The sequence below is a fragment of the Lagopus leucura genome, unplaced genomic scaffold (genome assembly GCF_019238085.1).
Source record: "Lagopus leucura isolate 7727_CA_CO unplaced genomic scaffold, USGS_WTPT01 Super-Scaffold_810, whole genome shotgun sequence".
NCBI lineage: Eukaryota > Metazoa > Chordata > Aves > Galliformes > Phasianidae > Lagopus > Lagopus leucura.
This window is the reverse complement of record NW_024962261.1, coordinates 13,805,924-13,829,015: the sequence shown is the minus strand read 5'-3', so window position 1 is coordinate 13,829,015 and position 23,092 is coordinate 13,805,924. Positions and strand designations below refer to the sequence as shown.

The 23,092-nt window shown below is 42.8% G+C and overlaps 1 protein-coding gene across 1 annotated transcript in view; it reads left to right on the top strand.

Moving 5' to 3' along the window:
• The first annotated feature begins 455 nt into the window (after positions 1 to 455).
• The window catches only part of CHSY3 (chondroitin sulfate synthase 3), a 156,279-nt gene continuing 133,642 nt past the window's right edge, over positions 456 to 23,092 (top strand). Inside the window, exons 1-2 of the mRNA XM_042866348.1 lie at positions 456 to 1,158; positions 2,366 to 2,649. Of these exons, the coding sequence (XP_042722282.1) occupies positions 456 to 1,158; positions 2,366 to 2,649 (987 nt within the window). The remainder of the gene's footprint in view (positions 1,159 to 2,365; positions 2,650 to 23,092) is intronic.

Sequence of the window (23,092 nt, the reverse complement as noted above, 5' to 3'; positions counted from 1 at the left end):
GTCCGGGCCCATCGACGGGGCTACGGCGCGGGGCAGCTCGGTGGAGACCTAAAAAAATCGTTTCCTTCCGGAGCGACGATGGCGGGGCTGTAACTTCCCCGGTTCGGACTGGGCATCGGCGTCCTCCGGAGTGAGGCGCTCGGAAACCGCGGAGGAATGTAGCGGAGCGGCAAGCGAGGGCCGCTGCCGTGTGGAGGAGGCTGAGCGGTAGGAGGGGCGGGGAGGGACCAGCCGCGGCAGTGACAAGGTGCCAGCGAAGCCGAGGGGACGCTGCTAGGGCTCCACCGCCCACGTCGCCGCCCGCCCGGAGAAGTTTGCCTCGGGAGCAGTGCAACCGCCGGGGCCACCGCGGCCGGGCAGGGGAGCCGCGTCCGAAGCCGCCGCACCCGGAGCCGCGGCGGGACGAGTGTCGCCTCCGGCGGGACGCGGCGGGGGGACGTCGCCCCGCCTGCGCCATGGCAGCACGCTCGCGGAGACCCTGGCTGAGCGTGGTTCTGGGGCTGGTGCTGGGCTTCACTGCCGCCTCCTGGCTCATCGCTCCCCGGGTGGCCGAGATGAGCGAGAAGAAGCGGCGCGGCGCCAGCCTCTGTTCCTACTACGGCCGCGCGGCGGGGCCGGGGGCTGCCGGGGGCGCCGGCGCGGCGGTCGAGCAGCCGGCGGCCGCGGCGGTGCTGGGAGGCACGGGCGTGCGGAGCAGCCCATGGGAACTGCCGGCGGGAGAGGAAGGCACGGTGTTCAGCCCCGCCGCCGGCGGAGAAGCGGAGCAGGAGGAGGAGGAGGAAGGCGGCGAGAAGCGGAGCGGGCGGCCCGGCGGCAGCCGCAACGGGAGCGGTGACTGGGGAGGCGCGGCGGGCTGCGCCAAGCCTCGCAACTTCCTCTACGTTGGGGTAATGACGGCCCAGAAGTACCTGGGCAGCCGGGCGGTGGCGGCGCAGCGGACGTGGGCGCCCTCGGTGCCGGGCCGCGTGGAGTTCTTCTCCAGCCAGGGCTCGGCCGCGCCCCCAGGGCTGCCCCTGCTGCCTGTCGTCGCCCTGCCCGGCGTGGACGACTCCTACCCGCCGCAGAAGAAGTCTTTCATGATGATCAAGTACATGCACGACCACTACCTGGACAAGTACGAGTGGTTCATGCGGGCGGACGACGACGTCTACATTAAAGGTGACCGCGGGTGGCCCGATAGTTGGAGGGAGGCAGGGGAGCACTGGACGCTTCGCGGAAAGAGGCGGTCCCGTCCCACCCGGCAGCGCCCACCGCGGGGGCTGCGGTCTGGCGCTCCTCGGAGGCGGCGTCTTCAGTTACAGTGAGAATTCTCACGTGGCTGAGTAGCACTGCAAGCCGAGCAGACCTCAAAGTATACCTGTAAAGCTGCTGCTGCGCTTCGCAGCGCGTTCAGAAAGTATTGGCCCAGGTGCCGCGTGGGTGTTGTAACACCGTTAGTTAAGGACGTTCTGCAATCTTCTCCCTTTTGGTATGTGCTTGCCACTGCCTAAAGAAAAAAGTTGCTTTCTGATAACAAGAGAAAAACCACTGTTATTTGTTATTCCTAGGGAGGTATGGCCAAATGGCAGAGGCATGAGTCTGGGTTATGAGCGTGGTACAAACTGTAGAAATTTAACTTGAGGTAACTACACTATTTGTCGCTTGGTTTGTCTGAGTCATTTAATAGGTTCCTTACTTGTCAGCTGTCATTCATCCCTGAACTGTTTACACACCACACCTACATGGATTTGGTTGCAGGAGTAAAAGCTGACACTGTTGTCTTTGGGCTTAGTTCTGAGTTGTAGTTAACCTATCTTTAATCGGGTGCAAGTTAAACCTGTGTGCCAACTTTAAATTTCAGGTAAATGCTGAGTTACATTTCTTGCAAAAAATTGGTAAGCCGTTTAAAAGAAAATGCTGGATTTTTGCCATGTTCCAAGGGGAAGAACAGGAAATTATTCTGTATCAAAGGTTTCTTCTAATTTAGGCTTGAGCTCATCTTTTCCAAAATCAATCTCATTAGAAATAATACCTGACATTTTTCCTCAGCGTCTCTTCCTCCTCAGCTTAGAACTATATTGGCAAATTGTCTCGCATTAGAGTTTTAAACTACTGAGGGAATGATTTCCATGTGTTGGCTGAATAGTGTAAGGCTTTGATTATATTCTCTCTTCAGGCTACATGAAAGTGCCATTGAAATATTAATTGAGGATATTCATTTTAAAAAATAGTCTGAGACATATAAAGTTGCCCAAGGATACTATCCTGGAGGTAATTTCCTATGATAGTCTAAGGTGCCTGTTAGATTGCAGAGAACAAGCTTGAGATGCAGGAAAACAGATGGCTGACTAAGTAGACAGATAACGGTGTTTTTTTATTTTTTCAGGTGAAAAATTGGAGGAGTTTCTTCGCTCACTGAACAGCAGTGAGCCTCTGTATTTGGGACAGACTGGTCTGGGTAACATTGAAGAACTTGGGAAGCTGGGACTTGAGCCTGGAGAGAATTTCTGCATGGGAGGGCCAGGAATGATATTCAGCCGGGAGGTTCTGAGGAGGATGGTGCCACACATAGGTGAATGCCTTCGTGAGATGTACACCACTCATGAGGACGTGGAGGTGGGCAGGTGCGTCCGAAGATTTGGAGGAACGCAGTGTGTTTGGTCCTATGAGGTAAGTGAAAGGATTTGTCCCACAGGGTTGTTTATTTACACAGTTTTGCATCTTGCAGAGTATCTGCCATCTCTTTCCACTATAATTAGGTTTTAATAAATGCATTAGAATGTAAACTGCAGACTGCAAGGAAAAGTGGTAGGAAAACATTCATAGCACGTGGCTGCAACCATCTACTATTTCTACTTGTACTTTTTAGTTTTCATTTAGTGATGGTTACTGTAGCTTATATCTGTGAGCAGCCATGTAGTAAGTATTGCTATCTGATAAGTTGCTAAAGCATTACCTGTGGGTTTTCTATAAATAATCCTTGGCAGGGTGCTGCTCCATTTGATGTATAATGTTGAAGTTGGACCCTTTCAGAAATCATTTCTATATAAGCATCTGGCATATCATATTTTTCTATGGCACAGATTCATAAAATATACTGTGGTATTTGAAGAGGAATTGCCTGTATTTTCTTAATTATTCGGATGCATTTGAATAGAAATCCTGATGGACAAATGTAGAAATTGGGACTAATTTTTTCCTTATACAGATATGAAATTTGTTATATTGCTTGTGTCCCTGATACACTTTCAACAGTATTTTACTTGGTGAACGTATTTTACTAAGTGTTTAAATTTATGACAGACACATACAGCATAACAAATCTTAGTATGCTTAGGTCCTTCTGGGAAAAAATGACTTCATTCAGTAGCAACATTTTCTGAAGTAATAAAGATGTGTTGCAGCTCCAAAAAAGTTTGTTTGCGGTGCTGAGACTAGGAATCAGGGCTATTTCATTAAAAAACATTGTGGTTAATGGCAACATCATCTTTGCAGATTGAAATAGACTGAGTGTGCAGCTGACAGGAAGGGTGAAGAGTGATAGCATAAAATTTTAGTTATTTTGACTGGTTCTTTAATATTAATCTTTGCTTGTCCTTGTGATGTTACCTCATAAAGCAGAAAAATCATTTAAATGGGCCACTGAAAGAGGTTATATGTTATTAAAGACAAAAAGTCAAGAAAAATAATTGTTTTTCTGCATTAATGTTTTTTTTTCTTTTTTTTCTGAAAGGCCTGAAAAAAGGTGTCTACTTAAAAATGGGTTTGGTAGGCTGCACTGAATGAATGGTGAGAGAACTGTAAATCTTAAATTGCTAATATGGATTTAGGAGGTGGAAATCTTATCTCTTATAGAAGTGTGTTTTTAAAGACTACTTCAACAAGTGGTTTGAATTAAAATGTGATAAAATACACCAGCTGCACTGCTAGAGCAGGGAATGTATTTATTGTGCAGGTGAGGATTAATGTTATACTAGTAGTTCTTAGTCAGACTTTTAAGCACTGGTAGCTTAATTCTATATTCTGATGTATTTGGACTTTGCTTGTGAAAGTTCATTTTAAAATTCTTAATTCTTAAATGCCTGCTTATTTATATCAGATACTAGAATTCTAATTCTGGTCTGACAGTAGTATCTTGTTTTTTTTTCCTTTTTTCTTTTTTCTGTTTTGTCATCTTGGGAAGAAAAGTGATGATAACTTGCTTATAATTTACTACTGAATGTAAGTGGGATAGAGCAAAATTTGAATTTGCTTTTTTTCTGTTTTGGAGACTTGTGTCTAGGATGGTCTGCAAAGTGTGTTTCACATTTGTCTTGAAGGGGTTTTGTACTGAAGTACTGAACTTAGTCCTGCTGGGCTGCAAGGTTTTTATGAACATCACTACCTTTAGGGAGATTTTGAGGTTTGAATGTATAGCTGAAAACTAATGTGAACTGGGAACAATTCCATTCAGGTTTGTCGGAATAGAAAACCTCTAGAATAAAGTTGAATCTGTGTGACATAATTTTGTTACTGGATTTATTCTCTAGGAATGGGAACTGAGAGTCTTTTTTGTTGTTAAAGATGAAGGAAGTTGAAGAACTCATGAGAAAACGTGATGTGCTTGATCTTTGCCGGGTGCCTCTGGTGATGTAGGTGAACCTGACTGCCACTCAGGCTTTGTTTTGTTCCTGTGTAGAGGTACAGCCAGAATGTTGTGCTTGCCTGTGTGCCTTATTGATTTACACTTACGATGGCTAGCAAGGAAAGGACTACAGTGTTATTTTAAGAGTATTTTTCTCCATCAGAAAGAACAGGAAAAGAAGAGGTATATGAACCTGCAGTAACTGTTGCTTAGAGAGTAATTTTCTGGACTTAATCCTTCTTGTGCCCAGTAGGAAGCCAGGGCTGAGAACCTATCTCCCACATGCCAAGTAAGTTATGGCCGAGGTGATCTGTCTCTCTGTCTCCGCTGACAGCGCTCTTCCTCTTTAAATCACAAGTTAGTCACTGGATTGCTGAGAAAGCTAGTCTAATAGCAGAATTTTTGGGGCACCTTGGGTGGAGCAGATGAGAAACAAGCCTGCCTTGGGGCTGCTGTTTGTCAAATGCCCACAGTCAGCATTAAAGGTGGCTGTTGCTGGTGTGCAGTGGCTGCCCAGTACAGGTGTTCTGCTTTGCCTACCATGCTGTGCATGCCTGTGGTGAACTGGATGGAGTGAGGGTGAACCATCCAAATCCATGTCCCTGTGTGATGGAGAGACAAAGGGGCGGTGGTGTTTGGGAGTGTCTGGGAGAACAGCATTAGGCAGGTCAGGAGTAACAGCTGAGCTATAGCAGCAGTGCAGTGCCCCAGCATGGGCAGGAGAGACTGATGGAGCCCTGTGTTGTGCTCAGATCGTTTTCTTCTTGCTTTTTGCAGGAAATCCATCTTTGTTCAGATGCGGTTTTCAATTACGTCTTAACTTACTGTCCAGTTTTGGCAATGCTGTAGTGATTAAGGTGTGATTAAAACTGGCACATTTGCAAAAAATGCCTCTCTAAAACGTCTCAGAGATTTTTCTTTTTCAGCTTTAGCATCTTCTGCTTTCCCAGATCAATAATAATAGAAATTAAGTAGGATCTTTTGTGTTCTCAGAGTCCATATTTCAAGCGACCAACTCTCCTCCACTAACTTTGAAGCCTAGAAGAGCTTTGCAGTGGATGAAGAGGGTAGCTTGGCGTTAATGATTCACACTTTGTTTTATTCTTTAGAAAGTAGAGATACAGTTGAAAAACAGACATCGTGTTCCATGCTTTGCTTTTTATGAGGATCTATTTTGTAAAGGGCTATTCTGTAAATGAAAAAAACCCAAAACTCGAGAAGGCTGATTGCTTTATTCTCATCCCTTCCTCTTTTCTTTTCTTTAAACTGATCTTTATGGTGTTAAAAGATAGCTTTGTAATAAGTAATCTAAGTACATAACAAATCAGAAAAGGAGAAAATAAATAAGGTGACTAACAATTCTAACAGAAACCAAACATCTTCAGATTACAGATACTATCAGTGACCCAGGAGATTTTTTTTGTTTTCCAGAAATGGAAAGGTGAGAAATGCAACATAAAACTAATTAAGATTTTGAGACTTTAATGCTAAGTTTGTAAGGGTTGTCTTTTTGTAGACTTCATTCTACTTTCTACAGGAGAAAAAAGGCATTAAAACTACGTTCATAGAAATTGGCCTATACACTTTCAGTGTTTTGGTGATGCATGCTTTGATATTGAAAAAAAGTAATTTGACTGTACATACAAGCAATCCACATTAATGACTGCATGTATTTTCCCACTGTTTAATAGTCTCGTCTCATCAACTTTTTTTTTAATTTTATTTTAAATAGAGGAACTCTTTAGTATCGTATTTGTTTTCTATTCCCGTACTTACAGTAAGTATCCTGCAAAGATATCTCTTTATCAAATTGCTTGCCCTGGCACTGTGACTGTCTCTTGAGGTATAGGAATGCCTACTAATCATCTTCTGCTGGAAATACTTTCTTTAAATGCTGATTTTCCTTTCTTATGTCTCATAATTTTTGGTGAGGGACTTAGCTGTTTGTGTTTTGGTGGTCCTTTTTGGAGCCAGGGATTGGACTTGGTGATCCCTGTGAATCCCTTCCAGCTTGGGATATTCCATGACTCTCTGACTTTGTCTCTCGCTATTTTGAAGATGTCGGATAAAAGTGGAGCTTTCAGTTGAACACCATACAAGCATTAGGGGTGTATTTGTCTTTGGTGAAGATAGGATGGTGTTTTCTTGTTACGATACTGGCATGCTTAATTCTGAAGCAGAGATACCTAAGCAACTGTACTTGGGCTGAGCAGCTACATTAGATGTTTACTTAAATGCAACCATTATATTAAGAAGGCATAGAATAAGCTGTCAGTGATCCTAGAGAAAAAAAATGTATGAAAGTGTGAATAATTAAGGTAGTAGCAGTGTCTGAGGTTGTGAGGAAAGGAATAGAATCACAGAATCACAGAATTGTAGGGGTTGGAAGGGACCTCTAGAGATCATCGAGTCCAACCCCCCTGCCAAAGCAGGTTCCCTACAGCAGGTCACACAGGTCGGCATCCAGGCAGGTCTTGAACATCTCCAGAGAAGGAGACTCCACAACCCCCCTGGGCAGCCTGTTCCAGTGCTCCGTCACCCTCACCATAAAGAAGTTCTTGTGCACATGCATGTGGAACTTCCTATGCTGCAGCTTATGTCCATTTCCCCTTGTCCTGTCTTCACGTACCACTGAAAAGAGACTGGCCTCACCACTATGGCCCCCACACCTCAGATATTTATAGACCTGGATCAGGTCCCCTCTCAGTCGTCTTTTCTCAAGGCTGAACAGACCCAGTTCACTCAGCCTTTCCTCATAGGAGGGATGCTCCAGGCCCTTCACCATTTTTGTGGCTCTCCGCTGAACTCTTTCCAAGAGGTCCCTGTCTTTTTTGTACTGGGGAGCACAAAAGAATAAATGATTTAGAATGATCACAGAGGCCTCAGAATGTGCTTTCTTTAACTATTTCTTATTTAAAGTTACCTTGGTACAGCAACATTAATGATAGATATCAAAATTGATCACTCAATATGGTTCTCACCGGATTAGAAGAGTGATTTGTATTTCCATACCATTTTAGTACAGTGTTTCATAGAATCACAGAATGGCCTGGATTGAAAAGGACCACAGGGATCGTCTAGTTCCAACCCCCCTGCTATGTAAAGGGTTGCCAGCTACTAGGCGAGGCTGCCCGGAGCCACATCCAGCCTGGCCTTGAATGCCTCCAGGAATGGGGCATCCACAGCCTCCTTGGGCAACCTGTTCCAGTGCGTCACCACCCTCTGTGTGAAAAACTTCCTCCTAATATCTAACCTAAACCTCTTGTGTCTCAGTTTAAAACCATTCTCCCTTTTCCTATCACTATCCACCCTCATAAACAACTGTTTCCCTTCATGTTTATATGCTCCCTTCAAGTACTTGAAGGCCACAATGAAGTCTCCCTGGAGCTTTCTTTTTTCCAAGCTAAACAAGCCCAGTTTCCTCAACCTTACTTCATAGGAGAGGTGCTCCAGCCCTCTGATCATCTTAGTGGCCCTCCTCTGGAACTGCTCCAAGAGTGTGCTTTGTGTGCTGGGGACCCCAGACCTGGACGCAGTGCTGCAGATGGGGCCTCACAAGAGCTGAGTAGAAGGGGGCAATCACCTCCCTCTCCCTGCTGGTGGCCACTCCTCTTTTAATGCAGCCCAGAACACAGTTGGCCTTCCGGGCTGCAAGCACACAGTGCTGCTCATGTCCAGCTTCTTGTCCACCAGGAGCCCCAAGTCCTTCTCTGCAGGGCTGCTCTCAAGGAATCTTCTCCCAGTCTGTATAAACTTGGGATTACGCTGGCCCAAGTGCAGCAACTTGCTCTTGGCTTTGTTGAACCTCATTAGGTTCTCATGGGTTCACTTCTGCAGCCTGTCCAGGTCCCTCTGGATGGCTTCCCTTCCCTCCAATATATTGGGTGCACTGCTTGGCTTTGTGTCATCTGTAAACTTGCTGAAGGCACACTGCATTCCATCGTCTGTCTTTGATCAAGTGTTTCTGTGTGTACACGTTACCAGATTTATAAGAAGTCACTGAAGAAATACTGTTTCAGTAACTGTAGTGTTGAAATGACATTCTTCTGTCATTCCATGTGTTCCTCATTTGAGCCACGTGCTCCTATAGCACTGTGCAGACTTTGTGAGAAATCTACAGTCAACCATTCTTCCTGGGCAATTTGGAGACACATGGCTCCCTCCTTTGAGTTCTTCTTGCCCCACATCATTATACAATGGGAGTTTGGCTGGCAGTTAAAAAGGTTTGTGGTGAGAAGGCAAAGATATTCCTAGAATTTTCATTTTCAAAATCTTTTTATTTCTTGTATTCTGATGTATAAACTTCCTTTCCACACTTGTAAGTTCTGTCATGTTTATGGTTTCTGACAAAGTGTTTTGCTTGACTGTGTTACTTGAGCCTTTTTGCAGGTGAGTTATGTGTTGCAGACTGATTTAACTAAATTAAATGGTATAATGGTTGCTCAAAGTGTGTGCAGTATTTTCAAAGACTCTAACCAATCTGGTGGCCTTTTATGATGGAGTGACAGAATTGGTGGACAAAGGAAAGGCAACCAGTGTCATCTACCAGGACTTGAGCAAGGCCTTTGACATGGTCCCCCACCACATCCTTATCATCAAATTGGAGAGATGTAGATTTGATGGGTGGACCACTTGATGGATAAGAAACTGGTTGAAAGGCCAAAGACAGAGGGTGGTGATCAATGGCTCTATGTCCAGGTGGAGGCTGGTAACGAGCGGCATCCCCCAGGAGTCTGTCTTTGGGACCGGTGCTCTTTAACATCTTTATCAATGACATCGATGAGGGAATTGAGTGCAACCTCAGCAAGTTTGCTGATGACACCAAGCTGAGTGGTGCAGTTGACACAGTAGGAGGAAGGGATGCCATGCAGAAGGACCTGGAGAGGCTAGAAAGGTGGGTCCCGGTGAACCTGATGAGGTTCAACGTGGCAAAGTGCAGAGTTTCACACTTGTGCCGGAGGAATCCCAGGCATCCATACAGACTGGAAGGAACAGTCCTTGGGAGCAGCCCTGCAGAGAAAGACCTGGGGGTACTGGTGGATGAAAAACTTAGCATGAGCCAGCAGTGTGCTCTTGCAGCTTGGAAAGCAGATGGTATCCTGGGCTCCATCAGAAGAGGGTTGGCCAGCAGGGACAGGGAGGTGATTGTCCCTCTCTATTCTGCTCTCGTGAGGCCCCATCTGGAGTACTGTGTCCAGGTCTGGAGCCCCCAGTACAAGAAAGACAGGGAACTGTTGGAGAGGGCCACAAAGATGATCAGAAGGCTGAAGCACCTCCCTTACAAAGTGCCAGCTGAGGGAGCTGGGCTTGTTCAGCCTGCAGAAGAGAAGGCTGCAGGGTGTCCTGATAGCAGCATTCCAGTACCTAAAGGAGCCTATAAACAGGAGGGGAATCAACTCTTTGAAAGGGTAGATAACAGCAGGACGAGGGGAAATGGTTTTAAGTTGAGGGAGGGAAGATTTAGATTGGATGTCAGGGGGAAGTTCTTAACTGAGAGAGTGGTGAGGTGCTGGAACAGGCTGCTCATAGAGGCTGTGGATGCCCCATCACTGGAGGTGTTCAAGACCAGGTGGAATGGGGCTCTGGGCAGCCTGCTCTCATATTAAATGTGGAGGTTGGTGGCCCTGCCTGTTGTGGTGTGTGTGGGATTGGAGTTTCATGATCCTTGAGGTCCCTTCCAACCTGGCCATTCTGTGATCCTGTGATACTGTAATAGGCAGAGGCACTATGTCCCTGCTCCCTCTCAACTCCAGAATTGATGAGTTTTGTTACTTTTTCTAGACTTTTTTTTAATGTCTGTTTTTGTTTGTATTTAGAAAATCTCATGATAGCTTTATTCTGACTTCCCAGCTCCACATCCTTTGATGAGCTCAAAAGATGTGAGATTCTGCTAAAACAGAAATGGCTCAGAAAAAGAAACTGGAAGTTGTAAACAAGGAGAGTTTAACTGAAATAAGTACTAATTAAATGTACTTTTAGTCACTGGGGTGTTTATATGAAAATATATATTTTGAGTTATTGTCCTTATGTGCTGTTATATTATATGTTTATTTAAATATTTCATATTGTGACATAAAATATTTTAAAAGTATCTCTTAATTTGAAGTGTAGCAAGAACTGCTGACTTTCAATGTTTCTTACTAGTTACGACTAATAGTTTAAGCTCAGGCCTAGTCCACAAGTTAGTTGCTTTTTCAGTATATATTAGAAGCTGGACAGCAAATAAATGTTGTAAGAAATCTTTCAAAACATACATATACCTAGCAAACAAAGAACATCTTCAGCTGGAGGTATAATTTTAGGAAGTTCTGGGGGAGTAATGACATAGGCTTTGTGAATGCTGTTTTATGTATAATTTAGTCTTCAAACAAACCTAGGAAAGCAAAGGTTACCTTTACTTTTATTTTAGCTGAGTGCTTTGCAGTCACTTGCCACATTGCTTGAAGTTTTATCTTTAGTAAGATAACCCCTTTCGAATGTTAAAAAAGAGTTTAAGTCTCTTCTGGGATCTGTAAGTTTAAACAAGCAAGATAGGCTAAAGAAATATGGTATGTTCATGCCTGTAGTGCAGTGGAAGCTCCTTAAGACCTTCTAAGCTGTTCCAGGTATTTATTGCAACCTTACTCCTGTAAAGCTTAGGAATTTATCTTTCAGTTTTTCTTTACAGTTATATCAGTGCAATTCTGTTTTTTATGTACATATATATGTTCTGGCTTCCAGATTCATTTTAGCTTTTTGGCTTTTCATTTTTCGTGACCATAGTGTGCCTGTTAGCATAATAACTTTTCATCACCAAAGGGAACTTTCTTACCAGTGAACTGCTTGAAGTACACGACTTCTTATTTTTGATTATGATAAACATCAGTGACTTTTTCAGTAACTTTATATTGGCTGTGCAAAAAATTTTCTGAAGTACACGAGTTTTAGTTGTAGAAATCAGGGAATTTAACTAGAATAAATGTTAAGTGGTGACAAAACATTTTGTCAAATGAAACTTTTATTAAGCTTTTCTATATTTTAAAGTTGTTAACTGTTCATTAAGTATAAACCTTTGAATAACAAATGAAAACAGATTTTAGTATTTTCTATTCTTTTTTTTTTTTCTTTTTTAAATTTGTCTTCATGTGGGAAAGAAGGGGGAAGCAAGGGGAAAATAACCGCACCTAACCAATTTCTGAAATGAATTAACAAGAAGACAAAATATTGGAAAATGGTAAAAAGTAATTTTTCATAATATCTGGCCATGGAAATTTTGGAGAATGAGTTTTTAGTATATACAAGAAGGTCATATAAGTGTATATCTTTTGTGGTATCTTGGGGCTTTGAAGTTTGCTTAACGCTGCAGCGTGTGTTTGTTTACCTCTCCCAAACATTGGTTGCTCTTTCTACTTTCAGAAAGAATTCTGCACTGAAACTCTGCATTGGGCATCCTTACATGCATCTTGGTCATAAGTAGTCAGAGTTTGCTGCCCTCTTTGAAGTCAGTAAGCCATCATGTGTAGCATATGAAACATGAGAATGAGCCTAGCTTCAGATTTGCTTCGGTTTTCCTCTTCTTCTTGAGTGTAAGCATGTATGTTTGGTGATGGAAGCTCTGTGGGGACAGACGTGGGAGATGTGTCATCTTCCTGTAGTGTCCACCTGAAATGGCTGGTTGTCAGTCTGAGTGTGTTCATCAGCTGTCCAGCCCAGTCCAGGCTTCCTAGTTCATCAGCATGACAATGCTTGGAGCAGCAGTGGTGGTGTTATTTTACTGTGCATGATGGTAGAACCAGGAGAGGAATGTGCTGAAAGAAGCTAAGTTGGAACAGTAGACTGATGTGCCTGCATTGAGGTCGGTGTGTTAGGAAGAGCTTCTGTTGAATCAGCACCTTGTGTTTGGGAATTCTATCTCACAAGACTTCTCTTGTGACATATTGCCTTAAAACAGGCATGTTTGAGGAGTGTAAAAGCACTCATGCTCCCAGATTGATCTGAATAGGATTTATATTAGCTGTGGATGCTGTTGATAAAATGCTGACAAAAATTAATTAGCACAGAAGGGGAAAATCTAATTGACACCTTCAAAAGAGTTGTGTTAGTTATTTAAGTATGTTCTAAGATATTCTATTATATGCTGTTCTTGGTTGAATTATCATTGATAAAATGGGAACTCTTACAGTTTTCTTATATCTGAACGTTGGTGATGCCTACTTCTGCATTTGAAAATACATATTAAGTGTCCCTGTGGGAGCTTCCCATAAGGACTTAAAATAACTCAGCTGTTGGCAATTGGATTGTTGAGTACTGCATTATAATCACAGAATCACAGACTGGCCTGGGTTGGAAAGGACCTCAAGGATCATGAATCTCCAAACCCCTGCCACAGGCAGGGCCACCAACTCGTCCATTCAGTGCTAGACCAGGCTGCCCAGGGCCCCGTCCAACCTGGCCTTGAACACCTCCAGTGATGGGGCATCCACAGCCTCCCTGGGCAGCTGTTCCAGCACCTCACCACTCTCTCTGCTAAGAACTTCCCCCTGCCGTCCAGCCTAAATCTTCCCTCCTTCAACTTAAAACCATTTCCCCTCGTCCTGCTGTTATCTACCCTTTCAAAGTGTTGATTCCCCTCCTGCTTGTAGGCTCTCTTTAGGTACTGAAAGGCTGCAATGAGGTCACCCCGCAGCCCTCTTTTCTCCAGGCTAAACAAGCCCAGCTCCCTCAGCCTGTCTTCATAGTGGAGGTGCTCCAGTCCCCTGATCATCTTTGTGGCCCTCCTCTGGACCCTCTCCAACAGCTCCCTGTCTTTCTTGTACTGGGAGCTCCACACTTGGACGCAGTGTTCCAGATGGGGCCTCACAAGAGCGGAGTAGAGAGGGACAATCACCTCCCTGTCCCTGCTGACCAACCCTCTTCTGATGGAGCCCAGGATACCATCTGCTTTCTGAGCTGCAAGGGCACATTGCTGGCTCAAGTTAAGCTTTTCATCTATCCTGACTGGGTCTTTCTCTGCAGGGCTGCTCCCAAGGACTGTTCCTTCCAGTCTGTATGGATGCCTGGGATGCCAAGTGTGAAACTCTGCACTTTGCCACGTTGAACCTCATCAGGTTCACCGGGACCCACCTTTCTAGCCTCTCCAGGTCCTTTTGAATGGCATCCCCTCCTTCTTTTGTGTTCTTTTTTTATGTTCTTTTATGTTCCTTCTTTTGAGTTGTGTTGACTGCACCGCTTGGTGTCATCACAAACTTGCTGAGGGTGCACTCAATTCCCTCATCGATGTCATTGATAAAGATGTTAAAGAGCACCGGTCCCAAGACAAACCCCTGGGGGATGCTGCTCATTACCGGCCTCCACCTGGACATAGAGCCATTGATCACCACCCCTCTGTCTTTGGCCTTTCGACCAGTTTCTTATCCATTGAGTGTCCACCCATCAAATCCACATCCCTCCAATTTGGAGATAAGGATGTGGTGGGGGATGTCAAAGGCCTTGCTCAAGTCCAGCTAAATGACATTGGTCGCCTTTCCCTTGTCCACTGATGCTGTCACTGCATCATAGAAGGCCACCAGATTGGTTAAGCATGGCCTTCCCCTGGTGAAGCCGTGCTTGCTGTTCATGGATCACACACCTATTTCTCATGTCGTCAAGCATGCTGTCCAGGAGGATCTGCTCCATGGTCTTCCCAGGCACATAGGTGAGACTCACCAGCCTGTAGTTCCCCAGGTCCTCCTTGCTCCCTTTCTTGTAAATGGGAGTGACGTGACCCTTCTTCCAGTCATCTGGGACCTCACCTGACAGCCACAACTTTTCAAATATGATGGAGAGCGGCTCGGCAACCACCTCAGCCAGCTCCTTCAGAACCCTGGGATGCACGCCATCCGGCCCCATAGACTTGTACACATTCAGTCTCATGAGGCGGTCTCGGACTTGCTCTGCCCTCACAGTGGGTGGGGATTTACCATCCCCATCCCCACCTAGAGGTTTAGGGATGAAGGGCTCAGGGACCTGAGAAATACTGGAATCCTGGCCAGCAGTGAAGACCAAAGCAAAGAACTTATTCAGTACCTCAGCCTTCTCTTTGTCCACTGAAGCCTGTTACATTTACCACAGGAGGTACACTCGCTTTGGCCTGTCTCTTCTGGCCAGTGTTCTGGCTTCAAAATGTTTTTTAATGTTTTATGGTGTAATTAACAAACATTGTTCACTGAGGGTAAATACTTCATAAGAAGAAATGTTCAGTAGAGCTCTTTTGGCATCTGTTCATCAGTACAGATTATGAGTACTTTTCTGTCTAACAGATTGATATTTCCATTTATTCCCGTATTCTAAGGAAATGCTTCTTAGTTGCTTAAGGTCTAGCTGGTTGCTGAAGGACAGCCTGATGCAAGAAGACCAATTTTTGGGGGGGATATTCTTGCACAGCTTACATGGGTTTTACTGTCTAAGATCATGAAAATCTAGGGCTCTGTACTGATGTATTCCTGATGTATTATGTTCTGATTGCTTTAAAGGATGTGTACTGGAGCGTATCATCTGACTATGTGTTGGTAAATCTTTCTTTGTAAATATGTTTGCAGCTCCTTACTGGGAGTTATTTAATTTTTCTAATAAGATTATGCATAAATATATAATGTACTGTTTTTAGAACAGTATGTATTTATCACATAGCAGCTCTTTGTTCTCATGAGCTACCAAAACTGACCCAGAAATTACTTACAAATAGTATTTTAGGGGAAAATCATCCATTTCTGAACCTGTATTCTGTGTGTTCTTTTTCCTTCATGTAAACAACAGAAATTCTCTCTCCGTCTTGATCTTGAATATATGAAGATATTTAAAGGCATTATCGACTTTCTTGAATAAAATTCAATCTTTAAAATGCTGCTAATTAGTGCTTCTATTGAGTGCTTGAATTATGGTACAGAGACATTTGTACTATCTTACTGCTTTTGTCTTGTTCATAGCTAACATACACGTTTAATGAGTGATATTCTTTCTTTTTCAAAGTTTTTTTCTTGTTCTCTATTAAGGCACACAAACTTTCCAGCATATTTTCAAAAATAAAGAAATCCTCCCACCTTACAGGCTTGCTGATGCATGATTTATTTTTTATATTGTGCTACATTTAAACAGTAGATTTTCCCTTTTTACTTGTGCTGCGCCACAGGCAAACTGTGCCACAGGGATACTGTGAAAATCTGACTGCTTCAGTAAGTAGCTTCTTTTCTTTGCCTCTGAAGTTGTGTTTGACAAATACACAGCCGTTTGTGCCTGTACCATGTTTTATTTACCTTAGAAGGCTCTGGTATCTTCCCTTGAGCTTTGCTTTACTTTTTACTGTGGCACTAAATTTTTCTTCTGCTGGAATCTGCTTCATTCCTGCAACTCAGGAATTCATCACATTGCACATTCATTATCATTCTGCATTTGGTTGGTACTGCTAGGTCAGTATCATCTTCAACCATTTTCAAATATTGAGCCTTTCACTAGCAAAGTATTTTATATATGCTAAAATTTACTAGTTTAGGGGTCACATGTTTAGTCATGCCACCATTGTATAACTGTGCTGTCTTCAATGTGATGTTTTATGAGATAAAAATTACATTTCCCTGTATAAAAAGAACAAACTTGGTTAGCCTAATGGCATATGCAGCAAAGGCAAGTGCTGCGGCAGTGGGAGAAGGAGTGTGCTGCATTGTGTGATCACATCCCTATGGAAAACACACTGTTGTTCCAATTTCTACCTCCAGTGAGAAGAGTGATTAGTGAGTAAGAAAGATGTTAGCTTGCGAAGACTTTAGTCACACGTGACATGAGCTGCTAAGTGCTGTTCCTTCTGACTATTCAGTGCATCTTACAGCATCTAATCTAAATCTTCCCTCCTTGAGTTAAAACCATCCCCTCTTGTCCTATCACTGTCTACCCTTTTAAAAAGCTGATTCTCTTCCTTTGGTCTCTGTGATTAGCCATTTCTTTTTAGATTTTGGTTATTGTAGGAAATATATAAGCGTGTAACTTACTGTAAATCTTCACATGATCTGAAAGGTCTATCTTTAAACACTGGACCACATTATTAAAGTCAGTTACTTGAATCCAAAGCTGAACATCTATGGAAGATGAACATACAATAGTTTCCAGTGTTTGCTATGCAGCCATTGCAATCAGGACAAATACTGAATGAATACTGGACCTCATTGGTAGAGTTGATATTTCTGGTTGAAGTATGTCAACCTTGTAGTGCAGAATTTTCCATGCCACAATTTCTTACCTAATTTGTAAAAAACGAAAATCCTGTGTGTGCTGTTTATGAATTCTCTATTCTTAAATAAGTGGAAGACTCCAATTAATTGTTTAAGGAGCTGTTACTTGAACGAGTGTGTCCATATATAAATACATATGTGTGTGTGTGTGTGTGTGTATATATATATATATATATATATATATATATATACATAGAAGCTGAGAATACTGACAAAGTAACTTGACGCGCCAGTGAGTTACGTCAAGCAGCTATTCCCTTGATTACAGCAGCACTGGGTGCGTGGGCTTTGCTCCTGTTGGACATGCACACTGAGAGAAGCAGCGATAACATATTTAGAGGCCTAACATATGCATATTCATTGCATTCCAGGGACATAGGCAGAAATTCCAAGAAATAATTAACATCTGTGGTGGTTGTAGGATGAAGAATGAAGTCATTCTCTCTGTGAATTTCCAACCTCTTACGGGGACGTAGCCCAAACCAGTTCCCACTGATATTGCATTGAGCTGAGGCATCTGTCTTGCCATCTTATCTTCAACAACAGGACATCTATTCTACTTTCTTATGTTCACTTGACAACAAGCTCCACAGCTTCCTCTGCATTCTGTTCTTGAGCTTACATTTACACAAGCCTCCTGTCCTTCAGTTTCTATCTGCTCAAGTTATGCAAAAGGCTGTTCTTACAGTGTAGAAATACTGTTCTTGTGATTCAATATGCTTAGGTAAATATATATAAAAGTTAACTAGGCTAGAAAAGCAAGCTAGTACTTTTAAATGTGGTAGCTAGAGCTAATTTCTTGAAATGTCAACAATGAAATAAAGATGTTGTTTTTAAAAGACACTTTTGGTTATTCAAAAGTATGTTCTACTGAAAACAAGGACTTGGTAAATGTGAGCTCTCAAAAAAACAATGTGTATGGGGAAAATCACATCTTGAAAATGCACTATTTAGGAAAGATGTTACAGCATCATGCATACTACATGGATAAAATTGAAAGCAGAATGAAAATTTCTAGTCCTGCGTGGGTATGTTCTTCAAGTTTTCTGACTTTTTACATTTCTTTGTAATGATACTTAGCTGAACTTGCTGGCGGTTGTGAATGTGCATTTTCTTTTTACAGCTATACTGAATGAGCATTATGAAGAGACTTGCCAACATGTCACCCTGTAGCTGTCAGGAGGTTACAGTGATTTCCAAAGATTATATAGCCTTTATCTGAAATCAATGCTTTTTTTTTTTCCTTTTCCAACTATTATCTTAAGAGGCTTTTATAGTGTGTTTGTAGCATTTATAACCATTGTATTCAGTTGATCTATGGTCTAGTGCTGAGATCTTTATTCTAAAAGCAATTTTTTTTTTTTTTTTAAGTTAGCAGAATCCAATTTATTTTTATATAAAAGATAGGATTTTTTTATCAGCCAAGAATGGATGATATGTTCCAAAAATAAAGCAAGTGGAATATGAATGCTCTCTTTTTAAGTTTAGCAACTAGCTTAAATTACATTCATTAAATTCATTTAAATATGTATGTAATGAAGTATTAATGTATGGTCATGTTAAGCAGATTAACATTTGCTTTTAGTATGAATTTCTTTGAAGTATGAATAAATTATACAGCATTTTGTAGATGGTGCTACACTGAGTAATCTAAGACAGGGAGAATGCTTAAGGAATGAAGAGTCATTCAGGATCTTATCTCAGATTTCACTACGGGAACAAGTCCATAGTTGTACTTCATTTGTAGTTACTTTAGTTTAAACATTTGTTTATATTTTTAAAATTAATTTCTAAAAATACATACTTTAATTCTAAAATCCAGAGCTTTTCAGCTTCAATAATAAGTTGTAAATATTTTCTGTGCTAAATCTGTACTCCTTAAGCATTTCAGATCATGCCTTTGTCTTGAGGGTTTGCATCAGTCCTGGAAATAATATGAAGCAAACAATTTGGTCCGCTTACCGTGTAAGTGATCTACTTCTGCTAGCTCTAGGAACTGTCTTGAAAGAAAAACATGAGTTTTTGCAGAATTCAGCTTTTCCTGAGCAAAAAGATTAACTGAAGTTGTAGATATAAAGCTGTAGTATCTTTTCACAGTGATGTCTGTTAACTGCTGTTCTGTCTTCAGTTACAAAATTTTGTGTTGTTGGTGCCATTTTGGCATTGGAATGATGACAGCAGCCATGAAACTTGGGGTTAGCTCAGAGGCCATAGCACATGTAGGTGTTAAAACTGCTATGTGAGCTGAGCAGTCCAACTGCTAGCTTTGCTCTGATCAAAATTTCTGTCTTGTTATGTATTTTTCTAGTAGCTGCAGCGTGAAGCCTTTGGCTTGTGGGCCAGATACAGTCAATGAGTTTGTCATGAGCACTGGGTGGCTTTTTTGTTTTCTGCTTCTGGGTAGCAGAACATCATCATCTCCTTTGCACATGCAGGAAAGGAACAGTCTTTATTCTTGCTCTTGTCTTGAGAAGTCTGTGAAGTTGGATGTGTGGTTATATGCCACCTGTTGAACACAGGGACTGATTTTCTGACGTGAATCACAGAATCATAGTATCACAAGGTTGGAAAGGACCTACAAGATCATGTAGTCCAACCGTTCTCCCATTACCATTGCTACCACAAGCACTAAACCATATCTCGCAGCTCCTCATCCAGATGCCTCTTGAACGCTGCCGGTGATGGTGACTCCACCACCTCCCTGGGCAGCCATTCCAGTGCCTGACCACTCTCTGAGAGAAAAAGTTCTTCCTCATGTCTAATCTAAATCTCCTCTGGTGCAACTTGTGGCCATTTCCTCAGGTCCTGTTTGTTGCCTGGGAGAAGAGGCCAGACCCCACCTCATCACAGCCTCCCTTCAGGAAGTTGTAGAGTGCAATGAGGTCTCCCCTGAGCCTCCTCTTCTCCAGACTGAACAATCCCAGCTCCCTCAGCCTCTCCTCATAAGACTTGTGCTCCAGACCCCAGCAACACATTCCAGGACCTCAATGTCTTTCTTGTAGTGAGGCCCAAAACTGAAATTGCCCCCTTTTGCAGGGCTCCTGCTCGCCTTGTCTTCTGCCCTTTTATGGGGCTTTGCCCTTCATATTCTGTTGACACTTGTCTTTGCAATGTCTATTATCTCTGTTTTTAAGGTAATGGGAAAATCTGTAGGGGCATAAAGTATTGTTGTGTGTTACTATGAGAGCAGAACTGTTTCATTCAGTGGGTTGAACATACCTAGAAAAGGAAAATGACTTTTTCAGTGCTTGAAACATGAGTAATTTCTGGAGGTTTTTGAGGTGAATGTACTGTTTTTTTGGGTGTTTTTTGAACTGTTATTTTTTTTCTTTTTTTTTTTTTTTTTTTTTTTCCTGAAGTCCCAGAAAAATATCTCTTTTTCTCTATTTTTCTCTATTTGCTTGAATTAATAACTGTGTTCACGGGTGCTTCTCAACTACCAACTACATTCTCTTCCTCAAATTTTGGCTTGAGAAAGCTTTTTTTTTCTTTTTTTTCTTTTTTTTCTTTTTAAATCTTTCCCAACCAGTATTCACGGAAGAATCATTATATGTAAAATGTATCGTTATGTTTCCAGAGCAGCTCTGGATAACAACAGTAGTGCTGTTCAGTGCTGTTGCTGGAAGATTTGCTTTGACACAAGACATATTCAGACATAAAGTCAGTTGTGCTGACAGTTCTGCATACCTCTATCATTAACTTATTTTTAGTAAAATTTTTCTGAAGTGTAGAATCATACAACTATTGCTAAGTTGAAGAGGTCACATAGTTTATATACACCCTTTCTGTTCACTGTCAAAAATTCATCTGTTAACTAGTCATGATAGACAGCATTTGTTATCATGAGTTTTCAAAAACTGAATGGTATGATCATCATGGGGCACTTATCTCAAGGCTTCGTCTCGAATGGGGTTGGGAGGAGCTTTTAGAAAGCATATTTAATGTTTAATAGCTTCATATGCATTAATTCTCTAATGTTCTCTAGTTAACAAAGTCACCCGAGCATGCTTTCAGCATGATAATGTATGTTTTCTTAGAATTTCTTCTTGAGTGCCAGCAGCCATGTTCTGTGTTCCAAATCTTTCAGATTTCATCAGTGAGATGTGGTTTGTTCTCAGCATTAATTGGATGAGAGATTTGTGAAAGATCTTGGGTGTTTGAGAGAAATAAGGTAATACCTTATGAAGTTCTTACTTTCCTGAATCCATTCTCAGTGAATTCTCAGTGAATGTCTTTGGATGTTGCTGAAGAGTGGAGCACTTAGGGTAGTTATTGTTGAGATGCTGTCTTCAGAAAACAAGCAGAGTTTTGGTTCTGTCAACAAATGATCCAAAGAAACTCCTTGTTAACTTACTTGATAGTCTTTGCCTAACTTGTTTTGTTTTATGGTCAGCTTACGTAAATCTCTCTACAAAGTGATAGACTATAATTATATAACGCTAGGCAGCTAATTAATTTTCATTTTGTATCTGGAGGAATTTTTGCCCTTTAGAAGAACTGAACTGATTGTACTTCCATCCAATGTTTCTGTTTCATTTTTTGTGACCTGCACTTATATATTCATTCTCAGTGAGACATTAAGCAGTCTCTGATAGCAATGTTGTTGTTTGCCAGGTGAGAAGGCCCTGGCCCCATGGGTGTTTTTGCGCACTCAAAACCCCTGCAGCAGTGCACATCTTGAGGGGATGAGCTGAAGATGAGGAATGGAAGGCAAAACTATAAGGTCAGAGTGAGTGTGCTTGTTTGAAAAGTTTTGCAGGAGCTCTTGAGATGAGAGGACATTAAGAAGAACTTCATGCAACAACATAAAGAATATCACCTTCTTGTCCAGTATGGAGGAGGAGAAAAGCATTCAGAGCAAAGTGAGAATGTGAAAGAGACAAAGCAAGAAGTGAAGAAGAAATATGGTCTTCTAGAAAGGGATGAAAACAAATGTATCAAGTCAGAGAGTCATAGAATCATACAATCATTGAATGGCCTGGGTTGAAAAGGACCACAAAGATCTAGTTTCACCCCCCTGCTATGGGGACTGGCTAGAGCCACATCCACCCTGGCCTTGAATGCCTCCAGGGATGGGGCATCCACAGCCTCCTTGGGCAACCTGTTCCAGTGCGTCACCACCCTCTGTGTGAAAAACTTCCTCCTAATATCTAACCTAAACCTCTTGTGTCTCAGTTTAAAACCATTCTCCCTTTTCCTATCACTATCCACCCACATAAACAACTGTTTCCCTTCATGTTTATATGCTCCCTTCAAGTACTTGAAGGCCACAATGAGGTCTCCCTGGAGCTTTCTTTTTTCCAAGCTAAACAAGCCCAGTTTCCTCAACCTTACTTCATAGAAGAGGTGCTCCAGCCTTCTGATCATCTTAGTGGCCCTCTTCTGGAACTGCTCCAAGAGTGTGCTTTGTGTGCTGGGGACCCCAGACCTGGATGCTTCACAAGAGCTGAGTAGAAGGGGGCAATCACCTCCCTCTCCCTGCTGGTGGCCACTCCTCTTTTAATGCAGCCCAGAACACAGTTGGCCTTCCGGGCTGCAAGCACACAGTGCTGCTCATGTCCAGCTTGTTGTCCACCAGGAGCCCCAAGTCCTTCTCTGCAGGGCTGCTCTCAAGGAATCTTCTCCCAGTCTGTATAAACTTGGGATTATGCTGGCCCAAGTGCAGCAACTTGCTCTTGGCTTTGTTGAACCTCATTAGGTTCTCATGGGTTCACTTCTGCAGCCTGTCCAGGTCCCTCTGGATGGCTTCCCTTCCCTCCAATATATTGGGTGCACTGCTTGGCTTTGTGTCATCTGTAAACTTGCTGAAGGCACACTGCATTCCATCGTCTGTGTCACTGATAAAGATGTTGAAGAGCCCTGGTCCGAAGACCGACCCCTGAGGGACACTGCTTGTGACCGGTCTCCACCCTGACACAGAACCACTGGTCATAACCCTTTGGCTGCGTGCAGCCAGCCGAATCTTAATCCATCATACAGTCTACCCTTCAAATCCACACCTCCCCAATGAATAGAGAAGGACGTGATGAGGGACCAGTCAGAGGCTTGCAGAAGTCCAGGTAGATGACGTTCGCTGCCCCTCCCCCATCGACCGAAGCTGTCACTCCATCTTGGAAGGCCACGAGATTGGTCAGGCAAAATCTGCCCTTGGTGAAGCCATGCTGCCTGTCTCAGATTACCTCTTGATCTTGTATGTGCTTTAATATAGCTTCTAGGAGGATCTTCTCCATTATCTTCCCAGGCACAGAGG